The sequence below is a fragment of the Spea bombifrons genome, chromosome 5, assembly GCF_027358695.1.
Source record: "Spea bombifrons isolate aSpeBom1 chromosome 5, aSpeBom1.2.pri, whole genome shotgun sequence".
Taxonomy (NCBI): Eukaryota; Metazoa; Chordata; class Amphibia; order Anura; family Pelobatidae; genus Spea; species Spea bombifrons.
In genome coordinates this window covers 14,593,046-14,605,391 of record NC_071091.1, presented here as the reverse complement: position 1 = coordinate 14,605,391, position 12,346 = coordinate 14,593,046, and the positions used below count along the sequence as shown (strand labels likewise).

Below are 12,346 nucleotides of genomic sequence, written 5' to 3'. Positions count from 1 at the left end.
CCTCTGGACTCACGAAGAGTCATTCTCCAACATTCAGGAAAGAAAAAACCCCCGATTTGGAGGAAATCTTTAAGAGAACCATAGTTGGAAGAATTGCCCTTCCCTCTGGGCATTAAGAGGTTAATTGTACCTAGCAGACAGGGATTTTTTAGTGAAAGCATTAAGAAATCATAATTCATCTTTTCTCAATTCTCAATACAATGGAATCTAAAGGCTGTTATTCAGTAAAAATTTTAGGAACAAAGTATTTGTTTTAAGATTTCGTATCCAGAAATCCAGTATCTTCAGCTGGGATCCCGGCGCTCTGCGAATCTCTTTGCCGGGTAGCCGGCGCTCCGCAGATCTCTTTGCCAGGGGCCAGCAGTTTTAACACGGCTCTTCAGGCTTCTTTGCTGCTCCAGAGTGACCGCTGCGCTCGTCTGCACAGAGGTTTTGACATCACAATGATAAGAGCAGGTAGGAAAGATTCCGGCCACCACGCTCTGTGTTTAACCCTTCAACGGCCAGCACACTCCACATCACACATAGAAGTAGTGACTACTGGACTGATCGCTGATTGGCACAGTAAATGCAGATGAGCACCAACTCCTAACAGATTGAGATCCTTGTATGTAATTATGCTACCGATTACATAAAATAAAAGACATGTTAATTCTTTTTTTGTCACACATGTCCAGCGGTGTCTTATTTATGTTGAACAGCATAGATTATATTTTTAACAATAAAATTGAACCAACCTCTTATTTCCTGGTTTTCTCTGTCGGTTTTAATACATGATACAGAGAGCACTTAATGTTTTATCAGGATGAGACAAAGAGTAACGTGTGATTACCCACAATCAGAACTCTAGATCAGCAGATGAGATGATTATTTAATACATCTAACCCAATTTGTAATAGAAATTTTGTTTATTTAGATTTACATCCCATACCTCACAGCTTTCCTGATTCACTTGGGAAAGTCTCTATTTAGGGGATATGTCTCGCTAAGTCACGATCCTGTTACCAGAATGCAGAGATTTCTTGCAGTAAAGCAGAATCTTATCACTCCTGCTTGTGGATAGGTGAGTAGAGTGATGTTGCAATCCTAAACCCGGCAGTTTGAGGAGAATACCTCTACAGTTATCCTTCCACCCCTTTCACTAAATGAAAAGCATCAATGTGGCAGATACCGCTTGTCACATTGGTGCGGGAAAGACTTTAATTCTGGCTCATTAAAGGGACACTCCAGCCATCATATGTACCTTAACGCTCTTTACGTGTAAATGGTGTCCCCATTGCACCTGCCCCTTTCACACATCTCCTTGCACATGATATATTTACCTGCAATTAGCGCCAGCGCCAGCTCGGCTATTGAGACCCCCGTTCAGTCTCGTTCATTTTCTAGCGTCATGTGCTAGCGGAGTAAAGCGCTCTGGAGGCCTCTAAGACCTTCCCGGTGATTTCGGTGCAAACACTTTCCTGCTAGTGGTCGGCTGCTTCGAATAAAATCGCTGGACCGTGGAGATAGCGGGGAGCTACTGCTCTGGAGGTTTTCCTTAAAGTAAATGATGTATGTATGCATGCATGTACAGTATGTAAATTAATATTTTATATAATCCATATTAAAGTAATCACACAGTACTGTAATATTTTTTTTCGGGGCATTTCTCCTCCAGGGGGGCTGCCTGGGACATTTACCTTTGGCTGGTCCATCCCTTACAATGGCACTTTTACATATTGTGTAATACACCCTAAATCCCTCTAGACTGTAAGCTCTTTTGATCAGGGCCCTTCTCAACTTTTGTCTCTGTTAGTCAAATTGTTATGTTACATACTACTTGTTATGTCCTGTCTACCCATTGTACAGCGCTACGGAATTTGATGGCGCTATATAAAACAATAAATAATAATAATAGGACTCCTAATTTGATAGTAGCAAATTACATGCAATAAAACAAGTATAACATGCTGTAATAACTACCCTCTTAAAATGTCAGTATAAGGGAGTGCTGGCATCTTTTGAGGAGACAAAGTATCATACTGCAGGACCAAGTAATGTCACTTTAGGTGACCCTGCAGAGTCTCTTACAATGTTAAGGGTCATGCTAGCCCTCCTTCCTGAAATAAATCTCACTGGCGAGGGAGAGAGGGTGTGTGTGTGTGTGTATACATACACAAACACACACAAGTATTCTAACTTCACACAATACAAGCTTTAGTAGTGTCACCATACAATACCAGATGCTACTGTGGTAGAGCCACCTGCTGTACATTCTGTGGTAATGCAGCCTTAGTTTACATACACCAAGTATAATTGCCTATAAATGGCATTTTGTGATTTACTTTTAATTCTGCTACTGTTTGATAAAAGCGGCCTCTTTTTACAGGCAAATTGAATGTGTCTCGTGGATTAGTGTGAAGATGGGGCAGATGCTTATTCACTTCCCAACGCTCAGAATCGATCCCTGCATGGAGATGTTGGTGGCCCTGGCTCACTAGGCTGCCGAACAGGCTAACTCGCTATGAATGTGGAATAGGAGAAGCCAATAAGAATTGGAGAATGTTTCTTTAAAAACAGTGTACAGGGCTGGAGAAAATGAACTGTAATGTCACAAATTATTATTTTGTTGCTTTGACAAAACAGAATTTAATAATTCTGTTTTCAGCTTAAAGGACAAGTACACTTGGTGTATCTTTAAACAAAAAAAAAGGAATAACATTTAAAAAAAAAAATCTATTATACGAGTTACAAGTTAAATATAATTACTGAAATTTAATTAGAGCCATTAGAAATACATAGTGAAGGGATGAGACTAGTCTTTTGGCAAAATAAAAAAAATATTTAACACCTAACAGAATAAAGAACAACACTTAAAAGCAACAGATTTGATTATTATTTGTGATCTCCAAACATTATAAGTTATACAAAATTAATATACTTCAGACTGCAGATGGAAACTCCTGTCACACAATGAAATGACAATTTTGTGTTACCGCATTGAAGCACATTTTGCAAGAAATTCAATTTAAAAAAAAAAACAAAAAAAAACAACACAATTAAGGAGGCGTAATAAAAACAAAAAAACAAAACACTTTGCCTTTCTTTTCTAGTGGTTATAGTTTTTAGAATGTGAGAAACCCTGAATTGCTTAAGCATGTGGTTATAGCTTTTTCAAATCCGTGATTATCACATTATGACTGCCAGTTACGGGTACCAGCAACCGCACGTTAATCTTACAAGGCACAGAGGTGATAATAAATCTCGATAATAAAAGATATTTAAGGAAGAGACTAGACGCAGATCATCTGCCACTTATATGAATGCATGGGTTTAAATTTAGTTTTAAAAAAAATAAAATGATATATATAGATGATATATATATCATCACATAAATACAGTAGGTTTGACATTTTTGCCTGGTATATATACAATTTAATGATAAACTCAGATGCTTTATCAATGAGATACATTGTGACAGATATACAGACGCAGGAATCATTGTTGAGGCAGTGCATTCTGTGGGTTACACCGCTATTTACTGCAATATCCATACCTATTGCCGTGTATACATATATGTAGATTAGCACGGGACATCAGACGTCAGGACATCACCGGGTTCATTTTACATTAAAGTTGTTAAATGGATGAAAAGAACTGAAACCAAAGTTTATGCAGTAAAAAGGGAGGTAAAGTGAAACACTAATTGTTAATTGTTACAAGGAAAAGGACAATCCGAAAGATCCATTCTGCCCACTCGCCACTGAAAATCTTAATACTAGTTATTAAACCCAATTGTTTTATACTCATCTCTGTGTCGTAGCTGGTCTTTTGAGAAGGTTCATGAGTAAGCAGTAGTCAAGGACATCACTTTCTTTCCTTTAAACCTCAATCAATCTCAACACATCTTATATTTATTGAAAAGATGTATTGATAAATAATTACTCTTAATAGATAATAAACAGCAGTAAAAATAGCAAAAAGTTATTTGTTGTGAAATTGGTTCCGCAAGCAAAAGGTAATAAAAGAAGACTAGTGTGAAGCCCCTCACGTATATCACGGGGGAGTTCTTGGACATCATCTGGTCTTTATCTACGTTATATTTGGCCAGCTCAGCCCTTCTTACAGCAGAATTTCACGGAGATCAGACCGTTATCATAAAAAAGAAGGGAGGAGAGAAAAAAACCAGTCTCTCTCTTCTGTCAATTGGCATAACAAATAAATATGTTCTTTGCCTCTCATTACAACTTAAATATTTAAAACCCATAGAATTAAAAGTATTTCTAAACAGACATCAGAATGATCGATAGGTTAGGTTTCACGTCGAGACAAAACAATTTAATAAAGCAGCCTAGAAGTTACAAATCAACAATAAAAGCATCACAAGGATGTGTATTTTTACAAAAATCGCACTTATTTTGCAATCATTTATAAAGTTTTATATTATGTTCAATGTGCTTTCGGCAGGAAAAAAACGCCATCATTCCCGTTTCGGAGAGGTACGCGTCCCAAGAGAGTACATTCTGCCTCCGGAAGTCAGCCATGTAAATAATACAGAAGTTTCAGGAACTGCTATACAATGCGATATTGGCAATTAGTGTCACAGAAGTAAAAGCCAACAGAAGTTTCTACCAGAAATGCAAAGTATGTCAGACAGCGCTGCTTTATTATAGAACCGAAAGCCTTCTTCAGGACCCAAAACTGGTTTTAAAATCGTGACGAAGCTGCCTCTACAGCAAAAGCTCCCATTGGGAAAATACGCGTACCACGTGAGGCTGGTAACGTAAGAAAACGCTGCTTTCAACAACTTTTCTTTCTGAAATACGAGGTTTAAAACACATTCATGTCATCTCTTTAGTTGTGCTAATCTTGAATGGAGTCTGTGTACAAAATTACGTTTAGAAGTCTTATGAACAGCAGTCATCCGCTATCTGTGTGTTTTGTCACCTGGAGAATCTGAGTCTTTTGAACTTCATAGGGTTTTCAGCTGCTGTTCGGAATTTAACTTGCGGAAAAACTTTTTTCCGAATTCATAGGTGCTGATCATTATGGCGCAGGCGGGCGCAACTTTGATTAAACGGGGAATTAAACCTGACAAGAAAGTAACAGGTAGTTAGCACAATACAGCTAAATTGTATATATTGCTTCCTAAAATAAAATTTATTTTTTTTCCTCCAGTAATAGTTAGTTGAAGGCAAACTATACGTGACATGATAAAAAGTTAGAGAAAAAAATGTCCTCCTCAATTCGCCATATATATCAAGCTAAATAATAACAACATCAAAACCTCACCCACCTTAGTAACTATATCCAATAAATGTATCTGTACATACGTGTAAACTGCACGCTAGCCCATGTGGGGCACAATACATACATTCATTTGTCTAATATGCTGTTAGCCCTTCCGTTGCACTCACTTTTGTTCTCCACAACTCCCAAAACTCTTCTGGATGAGGGTCGTGGGAGTTATTGTGTGCAAAGCAATCACAGTGTGTGTGTGGGGGGGTGTCTAAAAAGTGCCACCACAAATCAGAAACATGATTGGTATCCTGGATTCATTGTGCCAAACATTTATCTTTCAGAAATGCAAGGGTTAAACATTCCATACTGCTAAAAAAATAACAAATGTCTACTACATTTCAAACACATTTTAGGGTAAACGCACCTGCAAACAATCCTTTGAAACCATTTTCAGCCATTATTGTATTCATCACTCTCCAAGTTGATGTAGATCTTTTCTGGGAATCTAGAAAAATGGAGACCCAAAAAAATCAGGACTAAGAGGCACAGAGTGGGTGACATATAATATAATATATATATATATATCCATGCATAATGTCATTGTTATTATTAAACAAGAAATACAATAAAGGGACTTACTATTAAACACCTCCAGTTCTCCAACTTCAATTTGTCTCCGTGTTTTCACGACATCAAAGGGTAACGTTAACACAGAGGCGATCTGTAAATAGAATATGTAAAGATATTTACTATTAGACATTTGGTGTGAAACTGCATATTGTACATTTTTTATTGAATGCTTATTCAAGCAGCCATTTACTTTCTGTTTGTGCTGCACTGATGAATTCGAGGTACAGTCCCACTCTATGGCGAAATATAAAAGTATAGAAACTCACAGAGCCTGACGCAGCTCCGGCCATGAAATGGATCGTGAATGTCGCCTCTGGCGTGTTGTATCGCTGACAGAGCCACTTCTTCCCAAGTTCATAGTTGAACCAGTACATTGCTGCACAAAAAAAAGGTTTTTAATTGATGGAAACGCACTCATTTCATGATCTATGGCAGTCATACCCATGGGCTTTGTTGACACATTTAAAGCAGGCAGATAGAAGCAAACACTCGCCAATAATATACTTTGTTGTAGGAATGAGCAGAAGAGGTGGTTAGTCTTATATTGAGGTTAGTGCAACTTTTAGGGTTAACTTCCATACGGGTGGATGGTTGACTTCTAGAAGTGGTTGGATAATTTTGGTGGATCTGCCCCTTGCCCTGCAGGATCAAAGGGTAAATCTGAAGATGGTGCAGACACACCGGTCAGACTACCGGTCGCAATTGTTTTAGTGATGTCCATGTGAAGAATTACCACACAGATGCGCAATTTGGGGTACTGAAAAGCGACGGCTTGTCAATACTACTACTTTTTTCCTAGATGGATATTTGTGCGCTAAATTAATAAAAAATGACAGAAATACAAATTAAAGAATAGGGAACTTCTCATATTAAGCAATAGGGTGTGGAACCTCCGTGTGGATATACTCCAGGTGTTATAAGTAGTAACACTCACGCTATGCATGTTATGCACAATTAACCTACCCGAAAAGGGGACATCTCTTAAGACTGTGGGGCCCAGGCCCTTCCAGAGCGAGAGCCAACCGTCCTTGGCCACGGAACTCTGAATACACAGTCTCAGCTCCTTGTAGGACAGAGGTCGGGATTGCATCTTCGTCCTGATTAGTTCCAGTGGACTAATGAGGGTCGCCGAACCAACTGGAAAAAAGTTCAAGCAAGTCATAATTTAGACAAAAAAGGAATAAATAAACTTATAGAATGCAAAACATCCCTTACGTCTTACATCAATTAGAAAAGGCCCAAGCTATAGGCTGTATTCCTGCGTTTGGCTTAATCTACGCGGCCATATTGGTTCCCCGCTGTTTTGTATCTGACCTCCTAAAAGGACTGATTGCTCCATCATTTCATTTACATAACGTTTTGAAGCAAGTCTAGGGAAAAGGTGACAATTTGCAATCACCATGGAAACCAAAGAATGTTCCTGTTGATCAGTCCACTATTAGCACTTGGCAAACTTAACACCCAACGGTGGAATTTTAGTACCAGTTACATGGTAAAAGGCTGCCCGACTCTGATCAAATTCTATATCCTATGAAGAGAGTTAGTAGAAAAGCGTGTTTAGGACGGGCAATGTTGGATAAAATGTTGGACCGGGGGGCCCATGTGGAGCACACATTTTCTAAAAAGATACGTAATGGTTGAGTTTGCCAGGGCATGCGTTGAGGCCTCCATCCTGGGGAAGAGATGTTCTACCTAGAAAGCGCTAGCTGATATCTAATGGGTACACCCGGGAGGGCAGCATCTTGGCTTCATTAAAGAGCGTTGGAAGCCTCAAGCAGCCTTCGGCGGGTGAGGAGAGGTTGTTCCCAGACACCATCCCCCGCCCAGAGAGAGAAGGAACGGACCCGGAGGCACGGGGAAGCAGGGCTTTATCCGGAGGCTTCCCAGGTACGTTATAAGAAGCATACATTATCTGTATATACGGACGAGTGCGTGACTTACATCTGGCTGTAGCTCCGGCCACGACAGAAGCACTTTCTGCATTCCCCCCCATTATGGGAATCAAAACGTCCCTAAGCTGGTCATAGCACGTGAAGTAGATCGCTGTGGCTGGTATCGCCATTACTCTGTATGATAAACACGAAGAAAGGCAAGCGGTGAAATAAACACACAGAATCCGGCTGATATTACCGATTGGCCTTATAACGTACAAACGACAAAAGAAAAAAACTTTTAACACATTAAAGCTGCATGATTAGATTCTATTTATCACTTGATGACGTATCCTGCAGCGCTGTCACATGGGGGCTCGATGAAGATGCTGTGTTTACGGGTGGGCAGATGCGACGTGAACAGATCAGATGATGAATGACATATTACACGGCCAGGGTACTCACAGTGTTGGAGGCAGTCCACTCCACAAAGACCGCAGACCTTCATTTCTGATAATTTTAACGAACGCATCCTGAAAATCCAGAACCGGCAGATGTAATCTTGGCAGACTTTTTGCAAAAAGCAGTTTATTCAGGCAGGCGACTTCCCGAAATCCCCAAATATTATTTATTGTTTTATATAGCGCCATCATATTCCGCAGCGCAGTACAACGGGACCTATGGGTTATGCAGCGGCAGCTTATCATTTCTTAAAGGAGAAGCTGGCCCTTCATAAATCTCATCTTATATCACTTTAACAAACACCAAAAAAATCACAGTGTGCCGCCGGCTGCGAGTTCGGAGCGAACGTTATTGAACTGTTCATCTTTTTTCGCACCGTCATTTCTTGTTAATAATTTGCAGATTAATCTTGTGCGGCGTTATGCTGTAACGTATAATGTTCCATTCATTAACACAATGACCCCAGGCTGCGATACAGTATAGAGGGAACTTTAATAAATAATTCTTTGCTGAGTTGGAGTTTAAATAATAAATACATATTATATATACATACCCCACCTTAATTTAAATGATAAAATAAATGTCTTACCGTAGTTCCTCTGAAATGGCCGGGTGCTTTGTACCACGCTTTACTATTTCCATTTACGCACACACATAGATGGTCCATGAGCCCATTACAATAAACAAAGCATTTTCCTGTTAAAAAGGAGAAAAAAAAAAAAAAAAAGGATTTTTATACAATATCCATAACGTGCTGAACCTCTAATGCGTTCAAGACAGATTATGTCTAGTAAAGCGGAGAAATTTCCAATACTTCATTTTAAGTAGATGTAGGCCGAGCGGACACTCACCTTTACTGAACGGTTTGCTCTGAGCCTGAAGCCTGATTTTCACAACATCCAGAGGGGTAACTAAATAAAGCAAAGCACGTCCGTTACATGAAGTCACACAACTTGGGGGAAAATTAGGGTTCAATATTATTAAGATAATAAGCGTATTCTGCGCAATAGGTTTCGGGTTCATTTGGTTTTAAATGCTTGAACACCCGACCATTATAATACCTGCAGAACGGATTACTTTGAGGGCAGCAGAGAAACAAATCGACTTCCATCATCAGGGAATAAAAAGTAACGGGGAGGAATAACCACGGAGAACATTGAAAATTAAGTTAAAATGGCTGCTCCTACTGGTATTCAGATCAGGTGCGTTTCTACTACATGTACATTGAACAAATATATATTTATCGGACAGGATTTATGGTTCGAACTATTTCTGCTACTTCTCAGGGCGATATACTCATACCTATATAAGAAGGAGGTCCGGGGAGGAAAGATAGATGGGGAGATTTGGGTCCAGAAGAGGGACTTGTTTATCCCCAAAAAAGGGACACTTGGGAGGTATGCTACATTATAGAAGCGGGCTCTCACAGTCCACTTACCGGCCATCGCGTCCACCACAACGGCTAGCAGAATGTATAGGTGAAATGTGACGTTTTGCTATTTATATGATGACAGCAGCGCTTTACTGTTAATAAAGAAAGTTTCCTCCATTCTCTGTAGTCGGGTATTTGGTTGGAGATGGGAGAGCTGCGGTGGGCCTGACCCAGTCCATATGGAGGGGAGAAGCACAAGCCGCAATCAAATTGGCTAAAATGCCCCCCATGTCTACCCCCAACCCCTCTCTCATGTACCGGGGCAAACTTTGCCGCACGAGTCCAGCTCCGCCGGCAATAACCCAGACTTTAGAGTATTTTATCGCGAATCTACGATATTCATACCAAAAAGTGATGTGAGCAGAGCTCCGGCCGAGGACGCCATAATCTGCTGAGAGGGGGTGATCGTGGCAGATCCGCCGCTCGACTCGACATTTTCCTTCATGTTTCTAAAATGAAAATAAAGGGAAGAAAAATGATTAAGCGCTTCATTGTAGACAAGTCATCTAAAACTTTAACCGGAATGTAATTAAAGAGATATTAGCACCTACAACGGCGGGGATTCTACATCAACGGCACGGATTCTATTTTATTAGTATAGCATTTGCGTAAAAAGCCCGATCATAGGAAATTAGTGTTTTGATATTTCCATGGCGGGGCGGCCGGTCGCGGGAACATTTTATGGCGTCACCCATTCCCAATGCACTGCCAGCAACTACACAAAACGCAGCCTTATAGAACAGCAGCGCATAAATGAAATGATGACAATGATAACCTGACTTCAGAAAAATGTTCAGGCCTGAACCAATAAGAACATCGAGACTCAACCCAAGGATGGCTGAGGATGATAAGAGTTGTAACACTTCAACAGTTGGGGGGGGGGTCGTGGCAGTATCACCTGCTCTGTTACAGCCCTGTTCGCATTCTAATCTACACGAATACATCCCCCGTCCAGCCAAATTCCCCTCCTGTACCCGCATACCCGTACCCTTCTGCGGCCAGCAGTGCCCAGGACGTGAGTTTACGGCCAATGTGTCCTTCAGATGATAAAATGGGGACACCGGAGGCAGGGAACCCAGAGACGGGGAGAAGCAGTGAGCCGGTCACAAGTCATCGTCTCCTGTCTGGGCAATCAGCGCCGTCACACACCGGGATGTCCTGCTCACATACATGCCGCCATCCGTGACAATCACCTAAGAACATGCTGCTTTTGCGAAAGTTACACGGAAACGCCCCCTGCTCAACTCGGAAAAAAAAATGTAGAGGCTCCGGTAGCCATGTTTGAAAAGGGCACATCCCTACCAAGCTTAGATAGAGTGTGACAGAACTACACTTAATTAAGGAAGCAAGGAAATCAGTTCACGGTGCTTAACACGTAGGGCTCGGTACCAGAACCGGTTTAAACATGATCCTTGTCTAGCTTATAACTGATGTGCTGTTTTGCCCGCATTAAAGATGGTGGCAATGCGTACAGCCTGTAGTCACGTGCTGTGCACTTTAACCCCGTGCCATTGGGGTATGTTTGATCAGTGTCGGTGTCTATGCTGTTGAATGACCTGCGGGGCAGATTGATCAAACAGGCATTACATGTACAGGGGCGTTTAGATGTCACCCCACTCGTTACTAACTTGTCCTGAGAAACCCCTACAGGATACAATGGAGGATATCTTCATAGCTTGTGAGGTCGAGGTTACCTGTAGATGGCTCCCACGCCCCCCTCTTTATGGGATTTTTAATTCATTTTAAGGAACAGACTGGCTATTATTATTATTTAAAGTGACACACACCAGATATTATTTAAAGGGACACACACCAGATATTATTTAAAGGGACACACACCAGATATTATTTAAAGGGATACACCAGCTTATGATATTTATAGGGACACACCGGCTTATAATATTAATAGGGACATACCGGTTATCACTGTTTAACAAGACAGACGGGCTATTATTAAATAAAGGAACACACCGGCTGTTCTGCCCCAGCACTGCCGGGGATGGTGGACGTTGTGCTGCGGCTCTCGAGATGCTGTGTTTTAGCAGGTAAAGAATTGAAATGACAGCACGTAGAAAGCACCTTAGTCCGCGTTCCTTGTAGGGGGCATCAGGCCTCCTTATAACTCAGCAAAGCCACAGCATTCAGTTGCAGATGAAGTTAATTTCAATGTAAAGCAGTAGTCCGCCAGGTAACGTTGTTCCTGCCCCACACCGGGCATTTATTTGTGGAAGAAGGGCCTGGGGCTTGAAGGACATCCGTGTCTCTGATTAGATGGATCCACTTCCCACGTGTTGTTTGTGCAGCCCCAGGGTGTAACAGATGGCTGCGGCCCTCGCTGTATTGCCGTTTGGTGGAATGCTGTATACAATGAAATAAACTAGTTAGAAAACCACATTGAGTTTGTGCGACTCCGGTAATTAGCACACAATGTGCCCACCAAGCGCCCAGCGCAGCGACGGCCATGTTTATAAATAACAATTCCAAATGTGGAGCAATCGCCTTGGAAACCAGTGCATTGAACCACGGTTAGCACTTTATAAGAGCATATATGCTTATAAACCCCTAACCCCTGCTGAGGTCACATCGTAGCATATCCTGGGAGTTAAGGGCTGTTTGTTTGCATCCACTTGGTTTGGATGAAATGTAAAGGCTGGTGTACGATATGAAACATAGAATTTGATGGTAAATAAGACCCATTCAGCACACCTGGGCTGCCCGTTTTCCTGTGTTA

General features: G+C 41.2%; 1 protein-coding gene across 2 annotated transcripts; it reads right to left on the bottom strand.

Moving 5' to 3' along the window:
* Positions 1-4,936: 4,936 nt before the first annotated feature.
* Positions 4,937-10,792, bottom strand: SLC25A40 (solute carrier family 25 member 40). 2 transcript variants are annotated; one of them, XM_053467328.1, is made up of 11 exons: positions 10,641-10,792; positions 9,961-10,064; positions 9,035-9,094; positions 8,773-8,879; positions 8,187-8,254; positions 7,792-7,916; positions 6,814-6,987; positions 6,117-6,226; positions 5,860-5,941; positions 5,645-5,725; positions 4,937-5,070 (listed from the first exon to the last, which is right to left on the bottom strand). In XM_053467328.1, the coding sequence occupies exons 2-11, from the start codon at positions 10,058-10,060 to the stop codon at positions 4,952-4,954; spliced, it is 1,026 nt and encodes a 341-aa protein (XP_053323303.1). In that variant the 5' UTR covers positions 10,061-10,064; positions 10,641-10,792; the 3' UTR covers positions 4,937-4,951. The 2 variants fall into 2 exon arrangements, with proteins under 2 accessions (XP_053323303.1, XP_053323302.1); XM_053467327.1 differs by having other exon boundaries at positions 10,604-10,791.
* Between the last annotated feature and the right edge of the window lie 1,554 nt (positions 10,793-12,346).

What these genes read in the sequence shown, in the direction of transcription:
- SLC25A40 (XM_053467328.1), bottom strand. Translation starts at nt 10,060, where the DNA reads ATGAAGGAAAATGTCGAGTCGAGCGGCGGATCTGCCACGATCACCCCC. An exon ending in TCTGCTCACATCACTTTTTG is followed by an intron (nt 9,095 to 9,960) that starts GTATGAATATCG and finishes TGCTTTATTTAG; the next exon opens with TTACCCCTCTGGATGTTGTG. An exon ending in GCCATTTCAGAGGAACTACG is followed by an intron (nt 8,255 to 8,772) that starts GTAAGACATTTA and finishes CTGGATTTTCAG; the next exon opens with GATGCGTTCGTTAAAATTAT.